Genomic DNA, 14,285 nt, shown 5'->3' on the forward strand with positions numbered 1-14,285 from the left:
TTGAAAATATAGTCTTTATGAAATGATTTTCATGAGTGTCGTTAACACATTCAAATTTTTAAACACTAAATCGCTTCGCCACTTCTCTCTGACTCGTGTCTAAAAAAGGCGAAGTGAATGGCGGATGCAATGATGTATTCATGGTCGATCCTCGATTCAATGGTCATGATTTTAATATATTATAAACATATAATATAATATATATATTTAAGAAATATTTTGTAATCAAACAAACCTGAAACCAACAAGTCGGTGCCAACAGTTAAGCTAGATCCTCGAGCTTCTTATGAATTTTAATTAATTCAAAATAAGGCTTTTTCTAACTATTCTCATTTACAATATATATTTTTTTCGTATTGATATTGTTTATTTTTATACATGATTGTGCTTAATCAAATAAACATAATTATATTTGCTCTGATTTTTTATTATTATTATTGCGACTTTATAAATGCTGGCATTAATCGAATTCATGTTTTAATCGCGTTTAATTCAACTCTTATTGATACTACAAATATTGATGTTAGGTAGTTTGATTCTGCCTTTATTTCTATTCATACCATAAACAATTATTTTTCTCCAAAAAGATTTAGATTGTACAGAGAGAGGTTGTGTTTGTACTTTGTATAATATATTGTTATACTTCATAGTTTCTCTACCTACTTTTTCGGTTCTCACTGTGTTTTAAATTTTATCCATGATTGTTGGAAATCATAGCGCAAATAAGTACGTGTTTTGTGAAATATGTGTAACATAATCATCGAAGCTAATATTTTTTAAATTATTAAAGTGTAAGTAAAAAAGCGATAACCTTTAAACATCCAATATTTTTAAATATTTGAATTTCTTGCTTACAAATGTTTTACTTTAATAAAGGCGTACTACAATAATTTTATAGATATATATGTAACAGTAATTATTTACGACTTATTAAAAATTTTTCCACATGCGCGACGAAAAATTAATGAAAATTATAGCGAAATTTAAAGTGATTAATGTAATAATTGTAAAATTAAAGTAGTTGTCGATTTTTATGACAATGTAGTAACTAATTCTTACGATAATCTAATATTTAAAGTGTTATGTAGTGTGTATATGTTTATCAATAGAAGTTTATTTTATTTTTTCAGATTTTATGAACAAATTCGATAGCTGACCGATGCAAGATGCTTTATTTAAACATTTTGAAACAGTCTACGATCGTTCACTTATGTTTTGCTATATCATACTTCACATCAGGCTTAATATTAAGTCTTATTCAAGCTATTTTATTCTTTAGCTTAAAGACATTCAATAAAACATTGTACAGGAAAATAAATTATTATCTTTCATACTCATTTTACTGTCGTAAGTATTCCTTTTATTTTTATCTGAACAAACTTGCTATACATATACACATTTAAAATTCGTTTTTAATTATTTTAGTACCATAATTGTATGTTATCTTTTTAATTCATATGAGGTACATTAGTATATAGTTTAATTAACTAATGTTAAATTGAGTTTTTGAATCATTCTTGGTAATGTAATATTTTTATGTTTAAATATATAATCTAAATTTATTTTACAGAATTAGTGTTTATGTCAGAATGGTGGTCGGGTACAAAATTGTCTATTTATGTCAAGAAAGATGAATATGATAAGTATTACGGGAAAGAACATGGGTATCTCATAATGAATCACAGTTATGAAGTGGACTGGCTTATGGGATGGCATTTCTGCGATGGGATACAAGTTTTAGGGGTAAGTACAACACAACTATAAAATGTTATCCTGCTTATATATTTATGTTAATGTCTAATTAAATTTGAATCTAACCAAGGTTTGTCAATATGGTACAAATTTTCATTTAATTTCACCATTGATCAAGAGAATTATTTACCACTAGGTCTGTAGAATTATTTAAGTTTGTATTTAATACATTGTCTCACAAATTTACATTACCATTACTGCTAATTTTTAACATCAGTAACATAACTAAGAATGTTAAGCAACATTGTTACCAATGTTGGGTAAGAAATTACTATTTTTTTTATTTTTATGTAGTCTGCAATATCAAATGTGTTAAGGAACACTGGTTGTGTTATTTTTAGCTTTAATAATTTGATTGAAAATAAAAGGAAGTATAAGTTTTACTTTTTTGTTTTTTGGGTTTTTAGGTATAATTTTATTTAGCAATTAACAATGATAATTTATTCATTTTGTTTGTTAAATTTAATATGAATTTTTCATATGTAAAATATAATTGAAATCAAATGGGTAATTAATGACACCATTATTTAATATAAAAAATTCTATATCAATTTTTTTTTAAATAATGTCTGTTTAATTACTTCATTAGTTGTATAAATGATTAATTTTGCATTAATAGCAAAATGTGATTAAGAAATAATACAATTATAATATGTACAGTAATAATTTTATCATAGTAATGTTTGTTACTAAAGTAATCAGACAATGTTAGTCAATCTTATTGCCTTTGGCATGGCATAGATTGGTGCATATTGTGCTCATTCAGGTCAATGTCCTATGATAACTGTTCTAGCATTGATCCATTTCATTCCGGAAACTTAATCAATTGTAAATTAGACAATTGAACAGCACACTTTTTAATGCATTTTTTTATAATTATAGCAATGACTTCATTTGTAATAATAATTAATTAATAATATGCTTTATCTTTTATCAATTATTAAATTGAAATAAATCATAATCATTTAATATTTTGTTGACAGACTGTACTTTAAACAGTAAATTAATTTACAAATATTAAAATCAAATGATTTTATTTCATTCTTAATCAGTGTTTAATGGCTATAATTTTCTTAAACCTTAATCATTACATATAGCCAGGGCCTCAGATCTAGATTCTGCATTTTTAAAAGAATCTTAATTTGTGTATCAAGTACAAATAATAATATTTTATCATATGATTAGTAAATGCAATTCAATATGATAAAATGTCAGAGCTCTTGCCAAATCTTCAAGACATCCTCATACCACAAAATTAGTTCATCCATTTAGCCATGAAAATTATACAGAGAGACTTATTTCTTTTATCAGTGTAGAATAAAATTATAGTATACCTTCTTATAAGAATTGATTTGAAATCAGGGAGACTGCTGTAATACAAATATTTTGTAAATGCAATATGGAGGCCAGGATGGATTAGGACATTTATTGCAAGTTAAGTAGAGTATAACTACAATTGAATACACGCGAATGTATAAACGATTGTAGTATTGCCTGGAAAGATCATGAGGTCTTGGGTTCGAATCTAATCAATAAAAAGTTTTAGATTGGATTCACTGGATTATGAGAGTTTGGGAATAGAGAGTGCACTTGGCTAGTCTCTCTTGAGAATCGCCGCCGTGGCTGAAATCGGTCAGGAGGTCTTCATTCACTTCCCAGTATAGGAATTAAAAATGGTCATTCAAAGTGATTAATGATTAGATAAATCACTGTAAAATATATTTAAGATTTGTTAATAATTATGTACGTTAATCAATGTAAGCCATATCAAATAATTAGGGAGATATGATATAATGGTATTGGATATTAATTTTGCAGAAGTTAGTAACAGTACTATTTTATTTACTGAGGGCAGTCCAATGACGTATCAATGATTTTAACTTCGATAATATCTGATTTTATGGTATTCTATAAATTTATGAACATGTATAGCGTTAAGTTTTAATCGACCTAAAAAAAGAGAAACTCGTTTTTTTACGTGTCTGTGCTTAAACATTTTGAAACATCACGGATCCTATTTATATCATTCCTTTACTGGAGCAATATTTGCACTTATAGGAATGATCTGTTTCTCTTTCAAGGCCAAACTATTGAACTGATTTTCATGAAATTTGGTATGCAAGCTTGAACTCCAAGGAAAGACATAAGTTGATGTTTTATGCCTAAAAACTGACAACCAACCCCTAAACCACAAGCGAAGCCGCGGGCGTCATTTAGTTATTTTGTATAATTTCCTAATACACTCTTCTTCTTCCTTTGGACCATAAGTCGAGTGGGTCCGATGGTGTCCCTACAATTGTGTTGAGTACTTGTGCTCTAGAGGCGGCACTAGTCTTAATGCGTCTTCTGGCACTACACATTAGGCAAAGTCTTGAACTCTTGGAAGAGAGCTTTGGTGCACCCGACCCCTAACAAAGGCACCTGTTTAGATCTATCTAACTATAAGCCTATAGACATCACTGCCTTGTTCTTTAAGAAAATGGAGTCTTTGTTAAGCGAAGTCTTGGACTGGGGCCGACTAAACTTGTTTCCATACAAGCCTAATAAGGCTCAAGTTTGTGCACTGTTCGTTAAAAAGTCACCATTTGTAATATCCGCTCATTTTGAGAACACTACCCTGGCTGTCACAACCAGTATTGGAAATCTTGGCATCGACATTTCGAGCATCGTTCAGTTCCGCAGCCTTCTAATTCTAATTCTAATTTATGTACTTTGTATACATTTATTCAATGTAATTAAAATAATACTAGCTCATATATGACATGCGTGGCGTTGCGTCTTTAAATTTATTTCTTAAATATTAACCGTACGATTTGAGCTGTATTCTAATATTCTCCGCGTTCCAATTATGATGGTGATCAATTATATGACATTGAAGTTTATGCACTGCTGCGCCATCTAGCAGCGAGCAAAACAATGGTATCCACATTGTTTAACCACATTAAAACCTTTTCCATGAATAAATACACATATGTGTCATTTTTGTGATGATCGGTCAAATGACGTCGAAGTATTTAAAACTTTGAAAAGATAAATCATTTTTACATAAGGACGTACTGATGTTATTATCAAAATAAAAAAATGTATATAAATTCTCAACATAGAATGTTAGGCTGATAGGTAATTTAATATTAATTAGTCTAATGTAACGAGTTTCCAACCATGAAGTTTCGTCGAATCCAGTCCACCCTTTGAAGAACCGTCCTCTCGAGTCTTTTTAGTTCCAATAAGTTCTATCTATCCATTCAATTTCTTCGTTCATAAGCCCTTCAAGAAAACAAACCCTCAATACTAAATATCCGTATAATAACCGGTGCTATACTCAGATGGGTCTTCTCTTTTCAAACGCTTCACAAGGGATATTAAAACTGAATCATTAAAATGTAAGCGTAATGTAAATCTCCTTGGGAGTGAAGGCGGAAAACAACATACACATTCTACTTACGGTGCATAAACCATATAATACTATAATTAATATTCTTATCAAGTCACCACGAGAATAAATCAGCTATTAATACTCACATGTAATATTTTGACCATTTGAATACAGAGTGCGCACTTTAGGTAAAATAAGTACATCGTAAAAGTAGCTTTTGCGTTTGTGAATAGATTCTTTACATTTTATGTACAGTAAAATTTTTTTGTAACAAATGTTACCGTTGGGCAAATGTGCCACCTGTTGGTAAGTGGATGACTACTTAACACCAGGTGCTGCCCATAGAGTGGGTGATATCTACCCAGACAGGCTTGAACAAAAGCCCTATCACCAACTCTGGATATATATCATGTGAATTAACTATTTATTGAAATAATAATACCTTGTCCTTAACAGAAGAGGAAGCCTGTTACGTAATGTAATTATGATTCTTTTTTTTTCAGAACTGCAAAGCCTATGCTAAAAAGTCCATACAGTACTTGCCGCCTATTGGTTGGATGTGGAAATTTTCAGAATTTGTATTTTTAGAAAGATCGTTCGATAAAGATAAGGAAATAATAAAAACTCAGATATCAGAAATTTGTGACTATCCAGATCCAGTTTGGGTGAGATAATTAAAATAATATTCCATATTATAATGTTGATTATATATTAAAAAAAAAAAACAATATAGTTTTTTAACTCGAAACGAATATATCCGGTTGTACTGATGACGACTGATGACTTATTTTTAATCGAAAACATTTCAACGTATTCCACGACTTTTTACGAATTAATTAATAATTGAATTTACGTGTAACTATGTGGCAAATATATATTTTATATAATGTGGGATTCGTTCTAAATCGTGTAATAAATTATTTTGTTGCTATCTTGATGAGAGTATGTAAGTAAAATACACTGTACACTATTTTATTTGTTGTTTATGTAACAATTTGTAATCAGATGGTAAGCGATATCGCAAATATATATTTATTTCAATCGCACGTTGAAACCTTGACTTGTCGATATATTATAATCAGTTCGTAATTATCTCATAATACATAATTTATAGTGTGTCGACTGTTCAAATAAATAATTTAAATTTCCGTAACCTTAACTATGTACGTAAATGTCTCGGTTTTTTTAAAATATATATTGTTAAGCGTAATTAATATTTAATTATAAAATTTAACCACGCTTTTAGAACGTTATTGTTTTTTTTAAATTAATTGATACTTATGAATCGGCGATTGCTGTATATTTAACACATCTTTTTTATACTTGTCCGTCCTCATACCATTTAATTATTATTTAAAAAAAAATTAGTATGTCACGTGTGTCTCGTCAATATTCTCGAAACGCATCTACTTATATAATAGTATTTATTATAAATACAATACTTCTCCAAAACGCGGTGCCTCAAATAATAGAAATGCCTTAAATACAATGGAACGTTTTCTGAGTTTGGATTTCTGTACTTATAGTAGTTTTAGTTTAGATCAAGATATAATTTAATTAAACGATAACAATCATATTTTACACACGAATCCCAAACGTATATTCGATTATTATTTTTTTTTATAAATTATGTTATTATCATGTGCTACTTGTGTCAATTTGAATAAATAGTATTTGTACATCGTGACTTCACTATCGTCAATGATAAAATAATATTTGTATTGATGGACAGCCCGAAAGGGCTCAAACTTCAAGGCTAAGTCTAGTAGTCGCCCCAACGCCCGGTGACGCTGTAAAGGCCAATAGGGCCAACAGCACGATTACAAACAGACACAAAAAGATATGTTAGAATATAGTGTAACTACAGTTGCGAGGGTCATAACATCTTAGTTCCGAAACATAGACGATAAGAGATACTTAATATTACTTAGTTACCATCAGATCATAATGATTCGGTTGATTAATTAATTTAAAAATATTCCAGCTACTGTTAACGCCGGAAGGAACCCGGTTCACGGATAAAAAACATGAAGCTTCACTTAAATTTGCCAAAGAAAAGAACCTACCACTTCTCAAACATCACTTGACGCCTCGTACTAGAGGTTTTACGACCAGCCTTGAATACTTTAGAGGCAAGATACCCGCCATTTATAACATACAGCTAGCCTTTGAGAAGGATAGCAAAGTAAGTCCAAATTAATAATAAAATAAATATATATATTTATGAATTTATTAATGAAATGCGATTTAATTTCAACAAAGGTTCCACCAACATTAACGAGCATGTTGTATGGCAAGCCGGTTCATGCACATCTGTATATCGAGAGACTACCCGTCGAGAATATTCCCAAAGACGAGGCCGAAGCCGCTAAATGGCTACACGACATTTTCGTTATAAAGGTAATATAAAACAAAACATCTTTATCTTTACTAATATTATACAAGAGAATGTGAGTATGTTTCGTTGTCGCGTCTTAACTACTAAACCAATCATGAAAGTTTGCTTCAATGTGTAAGCAGGGGTACAGAAAATGACAGGTTTGCTAATATCTGAGGGCGGTTTGGTCTACACATGCGAGCGGAAACTCGTTAAATATGATTTATTTATAATTAATCCAAAAAGCCAATCAACTTTAAATAATTAAAATGATATTTATCCAGGTTTGACTAATTTCATGTCAAAATTTTCCTATTTTTTTGTTTTATACGATTGCGTCATATGTGAAATTAAAATAATAACACAATAAAAATTTATATGTTATAGGATAAAATGCAAGATTCATTCGTCAATACAGGCGACTTCTTCCTTGAATCTGGGGTAGAGAGAGTGGAGCCGTTCCAACGGCCTAAACGTATTTATTCACTCGTGAATACCCTGGGATGGGCTGCTGTAACGCTCACCCCGATGCTCTACTACCTCCTCGGCCTTCTATTCAGTGGGAAACTACTTTATTTCTCCATCGGAGGTGCTATTCTCGCGGCATGTAAGTATAGCAATAATCATTTTATTCACACGATCTCAGAAACTATCTGGACTTTTTAGTATAGTTATTCCTTTCGCGATGTAGATCTACCTATCTTATTAAGAAAGGATTTATGGTAACCCTTTAAGAATTTTATCTGTATGAAATCGAGGTGGGCAGCTTGTATTGAATAATGATATATGTTCTTACACAAAAAGCTGAAGAATTTTCTATTATTCCGATTTGAATAAAAATTGTCTATGTTAGATAACCCATTTACTGATACCAATTTAAGAAGCAGTGTAATCAAACCATAGTTTGATTTAATATATTATGAATTACACACAGTTCTTAATTAAAAAAGATAATTTATAATCGTAATAGACTCTGGTAATAACTTTGCCTTATACTAATATTATAAATGCAAAAATAACTCAATGTCAAACCGCTGAACCAAATTTAATGAGATATGCCACGAAGCAAGCTTGAACTCCAAGGAATGATAAAGTTTTCTTTTTTATGCCTAACACCTGACGACTGAACCCTAAAATGCGAGCGAAGGCGGGGGGAAACAACTAGTTGTATATACGTATATATATTGAAAGATTTTTTTTTTATATTTCAGTCTATATTCTACTTCAAAAGTCTATAGGAATGTCCAAAATCAGCCAAGGATCGTCATATGGAACAGAGAAAAAGTAATAAATTAAACCTTATTTTTCAATGACATTGCAGGCGAAAAATATAGATAACTGTAAAAAAACAGTATTGTAAAAGAATGTTATTTTAGAAAAAGTGTGTTTGGTTTATTTCACTAAACGTAACCAACTGAAGTACGTCGAAGTTCAAGGTGATTGTAATAATCATTTTGACAAATTATTGAGATAATTATATTTTTAAAAAGAAGTATTTATCGAAATTAAACATTGTTAGATTTTACAATGACAGTATCCAAAAATTTTTTATGACTTGAAATTTTTGTTTTATTTAAATGATAATGTATATGTAATGACTTTAGTTTATTATCTGTTGTTGCTACTATAAAAAAAAAAAACAAACATTCAATTTAGAAAGCCTTGTAATGTATGTAATTTTCATTTTTAGTCAAATCTTTGACCGTAAATTTTATTTACATATAAGATGCATTAGATAAAATGAAACTTTCTTGGTTCAATCAGTTATATTTGTATATGGAACAAAACATCTTAGATCTTATGTTTGACAGCCCTGTAACGGTGTAAGTAATACTGCCAATATAAGAATATTGGCAATGTCTATGGTCGGTATCAATTTACCAACAGGTGGCCCACTTGCTTTTCTGTCTTCTTATTACAAATATATATGTATATATGTCGAAGGAAAAATTGTTAGAACCGTTTGTTTTTAATAAATTTAGACAGTTTGTATATTATAAACAGAGATTTAAATTAAAATGCATACAAATTCGAACGTTTATAAAAAAAATTTTAGGTAAGGTATTTGATTTTAACTGAAATTGGCCAGTTATTTTAAAAACAATATACGTCATACATCCATTTTTCATAAATTTTCAATCTCACTGGATTTAATATAAACTAACGGCCCTTATAATTCATTCGGTTACATATTACATATTGAATCTAAAAGTAAATAAAAATCGATTGAAATTTTAAATATGATTATCGTAACAATATGATGCATTGTCAATATTGTCTTGCATATTCAGGTCAGGTCACTCAACACGCACAAACATGCATAAATGTTTATTAGTATACGTACCTACATAGTTCATTGAGCTTTTTATTGTTGATTTTATATATTTGCATTTAGTTCTGATATCCTAATCTAACATATATTAAGAATTAAGTAATGAAAAAATACTTTTCATATAAACAAAACTTATTTAATATTTTTGTTTAATTCTCAACTATATATTGAAAAGACGAGGTATATTTCTATAGGCGCACATTTTCGTAACTACGTAACCGTACATAACATCGCGCAACCATTTTTTTAAACAAACGTTTATAGTTATTATAATGTTAAAGTAACACTACTGTTTGAGTAAGTCCTGTATTTTTTAAAGTATTTTTTTTTTATAAAAACAAGCAATAAAAACTTATTTTTATAATTAACATAGAATAGGTACAGAATAAAGGTGACGGTTTCGAATAGTAGTCCTGTAATATAAGAAACAAAACCTATTAAATAGTTTGTAGACACTATATTTTATAACCTATTATTTTCATCAGGTTTATACAATGTTTTAAAACGATGTAAACGAACATACCCAGTATATAACTTGTCTCAAGCACTTGAGTTATTATGTTTGTGTGCAATGTTTTCTGTGTGTGATATTAGATTTATTTAATCATTATTAGAATTCATTGTTGTCTTTTATTGTTTTGATAAAGTATAATTTTATAAAACCTGCTAACCTATACTATCGAGAAATTATATACAAAATTGTTTCAGTGTTTGTTGTACTTAGCTATCATTTATTAATTTATTTTATGCAGTATATTCTAAATTATGCTTTTTGTTCTTTGGAGGCTTTCGTGTATTTTATTAAATTATTGTTATATTGGGCAATGTAGATACATTGAGTGTTCGTTAATATATACTATGTGCAAGTACCTTGTTTATTATTGTTATGTATAAACATTTTTATTAAATCCTTTTCAGGCAATAATTTGTTTTATTTGATTATATAAAAAAAAATGTGGTTGTAAAATTTATAACATATTTCCACAAACAAGTTTCCACGATACAATGAGTTTTGTTATTTTAAATGATCCTATGATTAAGTTAGAGAAAATAAACAAATAAATAAATTCTGCCTCTTATTTTTTATATATTTACTAGTGATTCAAACAGTGGTACACTATGGCAATCAATGTAATGTCAAATAAAATGGAATTGTTGGCGTCATTCTAATTTAAATACCATATTGAGTCTAATTCGTCGTGTACACCGACTACTCTAAAGCATTTGGTAAGATTTCGCACACCTTAGATACTTATTCGTAGACTTCTAGGAGACGGTATACACTTCGATAACGTGCGATTGTTGATTTATTACTTACGAGATCGAGGTCAAGCAGTTACAATTAAAGGATATCGTTCTTCTTTTGTCCCCGTTACATCTGGTGTTCCTCAAGGGTCTCACCTCGGTCCTTTTTTTATTTTAGTTTATTATTATAAAATGATCTTGATAATTTGTGTCGATTTTGTGTCAATAGCGGTCTATCTCTCAATATAAAGAAATACAATATAAAATATTTTTCTCGTAAATAAAAGAATATTGTTCATCAACACAATTTAAATAATAAAATAATAGTTACCGAGGTGAGAGACTGGGTGTATATCTAGATAATAATGTTCAATACGCACGTTGGTCATATCATGAGTTTGGCATACCGCATGCTTGGTTTTATCTTAAGACTTCCGCAACAATTCGACTCATCATTTTATTATACAATGCCTATGTCCGCTCAATTCTAGAATATGCGTCTACTGCTTGGAATCAATTTTATCAAAAATACATAACATTAGCAGCATGTAAATTTCCCATTTCTGGGCGAAGGTCTGGCCTCTTTTTCCCTTTGAGGAGAAGGTTCGGAGCATATTCCACCACGCTCCCCCAATGTTGATTGGTGGAATACTCATGTGGCAGAATTTCGTTGAAATTACCGAGCACGAGATGAATTATAAACACAAATTAAGCACATGCAAATTCAGTGTTGCTTGCCTGGGTGCATAATCGGTTAAGATGCACGCGTTCTAAACACTGGGCCATCTCGGCTCATAGGTTATCAAAGATATGTAATCAATATTGATAATCTGCAAAAGTAGTTTTAAAGCACTTATTGTATAGGTCTGAAGTTAATAATGTCGTATACAGCCCGGGACTAAATGTTTCTTTTGAAGATTTTGAGAAACCTTATTAATTCCTGATTACTTTTAAGCAATATTTTTATAAGGTGTTCACACTTACACTCATTCCTTCCTCATTAAATAAATTAAAAAGTACCTACACTTAGAAATATGAAGTTACTTTAGTGTTTTATGTTACTTATTTATTATTGTTTTTTTTCTGAATAACTTTTACTTTTATTTACGTTTGTTTTTAATGTTTTTTCTAACTTTACGAATTTCTTAGAGTTGCAAGTAATCAGTATACATAATATGTCTCATTTTAGACTTGATTGATTTTTGTATCTTTTTTTTGCCAATAATTGTAATAATTGCTGTGATTGAGTATAGTTTTAAAAAAAATATGTTACTATAAGTGTAGTGATTAATCAAAAATTCTTAATATGAATCAGTTTAATAAAAATTTGACTATTTTTATTTAGTTTGCCGTATAATTATTCTTACCGGTATTTTATAATCCAGCAGATCCTGAAGTCTTGGATTGAAATTCCAGGTTGGGCTGATAAAAAGATAACCATGCTAAATTCAATATTAGTTTTTTCTAAACAGGAATTGCACGTTATTAAAACATATATAAATGGTTACTTTTTTTACCATAGCATAAAATATATGTTATTGAGAAAATTAAGCACATGAATTCTTGAATTTCTGAAGTGTTTTTAGTAAAGCTTTAGTTATAAAATTAAACAAATATTAAGAATCATAAAAATATAAACAAGTAAATAAAGTAGCTCCATTTAATAAATTATATTTTGTTTATTGGAATATGATAATAATTATGGTATATCCATCTTACTTAATCTTAAAATAAAGTCTAAGAGGTACATTTGTACTTTAATTTCAATGGGTTTATTAGTAACATAAAATCCAGGAACACCAGCCTTTTCTAATGTATCTTGCTGGTCGCTTACCTGCAACAAAAATATTAAATACAATAAGAATTAATTTATATTATAAGTTCAGAGTTGTCAATTTGACATTGTATAGAACATCATAAATTTAGTTTCAAAACTTTTAGGTGAGACAAGATGAGTTTTTAAGTATAACAATTAAATTTGCTTTATATAGCACTTGGTACTACTTACATTTATAATTGTCACCTAAATTTATTTTATAGAATATTTTATAGATACTTGACTTTGGCTATAGTATTATTAAATTTAATTTGTTTTTTTTTAAAGATAGAACATGAGTTTTGCATTGAATTTTGTTTTAGAAGAAACTGAGATATTCAATACCTAGACCCCACAAATTCTATTAACTGATAGAATTTCATCTACTATATATCAATATTTACTTAAGAAATATCTAATTAAACTGCTACTATTTAAGGTAATTATTGTGAGTTAAATGAAATTGATTTAAAAATAATTATTAAATCTTATAATACTTCTTTACTTTTTGATCTAATTGAATAACTAATTTCATGTCAGTTTGCTTCAATTCTTCCTTATGTCTTTTCAATAATACATTTCTTTTAATTTCTTGCTGTGATGCATTTGGTGTTGTGTTAATCATTTCTTGAATTTCCACTGAAAAAATACTAACATACATAAAATAATCTCATAAAACTATGTTATATTTAATATCAAAAAGTTACATTACATGTATGATTATTAATAATTTGAAGTCTTTGTTGGAATAAGTGTTTTTCTGTAACATGTTGTATTTCCATTAATCCTTTCACTATTTCGAAAACTGTATCATTTAAAAGACAATTTGCTAATCCTGACAGCAACTCAATAGGCACTCTCATTTGATATTTTCTGGAATATAATAAATTATGTATCACTATAAAGTAAATAAAGAGTAGGAAAAGATGAAGCTAACTTACGGTGGTAATTCTCTAGCCATGTCTTGTAATTGTTCTAACAAAAAGTAAAGTTTTCTTTGCAAAATTTCAGGAGTTTGTTCCGGTGTTTCCATTTTCGTTTTCAGCTCTTACATTAAAATAATTAGAATTTAATTTTATTGTTAGATGCACATTAGATTATTTCATTTTATTATTAAATATCTTATTCAATTTAAGTTTTTACTATTTAAATGAAAATATTTGTGTTTATTTTGATTTTGACAGTCGATGTCTAATGAGTTTTGGCACATGCACATCTCATTTGTCAATAAATAGGTTTGGTTGTTCCAAAACGTGTATTTTGTTTCAGATTAATAATATCTTCGGAATTAGTAAATAATAATAGCTGCACACAAGACGCAGTATACATATTAAAAAGAGTTTATGATCAAGAAATTTTTTTTTATGAAATAATATTGTTTTTTTTT

At 28.8% G+C, this 14,285-nt stretch overlaps 2 protein-coding genes across 2 annotated transcripts; one reads left to right on the forward strand and one right to left on the reverse strand.

The window, feature by feature from the left end:
- Positions 1-541: 541 nt before the first annotated feature.
- On the forward strand, positions 542-10,762 carry LOC113393214 (1-acyl-sn-glycerol-3-phosphate acyltransferase gamma-like). Its single transcript, XM_026629990.2, has 8 exons — positions 542-791; positions 1,131-1,347; positions 1,571-1,743; positions 5,632-5,793; positions 7,113-7,313; positions 7,391-7,528; positions 7,893-8,112; positions 8,717-10,762. The coding sequence occupies exons 2-8, from the start codon at positions 1,167-1,169 to the stop codon at positions 8,791-8,793; spliced, it is 1,152 nt and encodes a 383-aa protein (XP_026485775.1). The 5' UTR covers positions 542-791; positions 1,131-1,166; the 3' UTR covers positions 8,794-10,762.
- Positions 10,763-12,736: 1,974 nt separating this feature from the next.
- On the reverse strand, positions 12,737-14,102 carry LOC113393221 (gonadal protein gdl). The gene is made up of 4 exons (XM_026630003.2): positions 13,840-14,102; positions 13,611-13,771; positions 13,404-13,537; positions 12,737-12,916 (listed from the first exon to the last, which is right to left on the reverse strand). Exons 1-4 carry the CDS (start codon positions 13,929-13,931, stop codon positions 12,782-12,784), a joined length of 522 nt encoding a protein of 173 aa, XP_026485788.1. The 5' UTR covers positions 13,932-14,102; the 3' UTR covers positions 12,737-12,781.
- Between the last annotated feature and the right edge of the window lie 183 nt (positions 14,103-14,285).

This window comes from Vanessa tameamea, chromosome 6 (genome assembly GCF_037043105.1).
Source record: "Vanessa tameamea isolate UH-Manoa-2023 chromosome 6, ilVanTame1 primary haplotype, whole genome shotgun sequence".
Taxonomy (NCBI): Eukaryota; Metazoa; Arthropoda; class Insecta; order Lepidoptera; family Nymphalidae; genus Vanessa; species Vanessa tameamea.

What these genes read in the sequence shown, in the direction of transcription:
- LOC113393214 (XM_026629990.2), top strand. Translation starts at nt 1,167, where the DNA reads ATGCTTTATTTAAACATTTTGAAACAGTCTACGATCGTTCACTTATGT. An exon ending in TTCATACTCATTTTACTGTC is followed by an intron (nt 1,348 to 1,570) that starts GTAAGTATTCCT and finishes TTTATTTTACAG; the next exon opens with AATTAGTGTTTATGTCAGAA. An exon ending in CCTTTGAGAAGGATAGCAAA is followed by an intron (nt 7,314 to 7,390) that starts GTAAGTCCAAAT and finishes ATTTCAACAAAG; the next exon opens with GTTCCACCAACATTAACGAG.
- LOC113393221 (XM_026630003.2), bottom strand. Translation starts at nt 13,931, where the DNA reads ATGGAAACACCGGAACAAACTCCTGAAATTTTGCAAAGAAAACTTTAC. An exon ending in AATTATTAATAATCATACAT is followed by an intron (nt 13,538 to 13,610) that starts GTAATGTAACTT and finishes GTATTTTTTCAG; the next exon opens with TGGAAATTCAAGAAATGATT. An exon ending in TTATTCAATTAGATCAAAAA is followed by an intron (nt 12,917 to 13,403) that starts GTAAAGAAGTAT and finishes TTTTTGTTGCAG; the next exon opens with GTAAGCGACCAGCAAGATAC.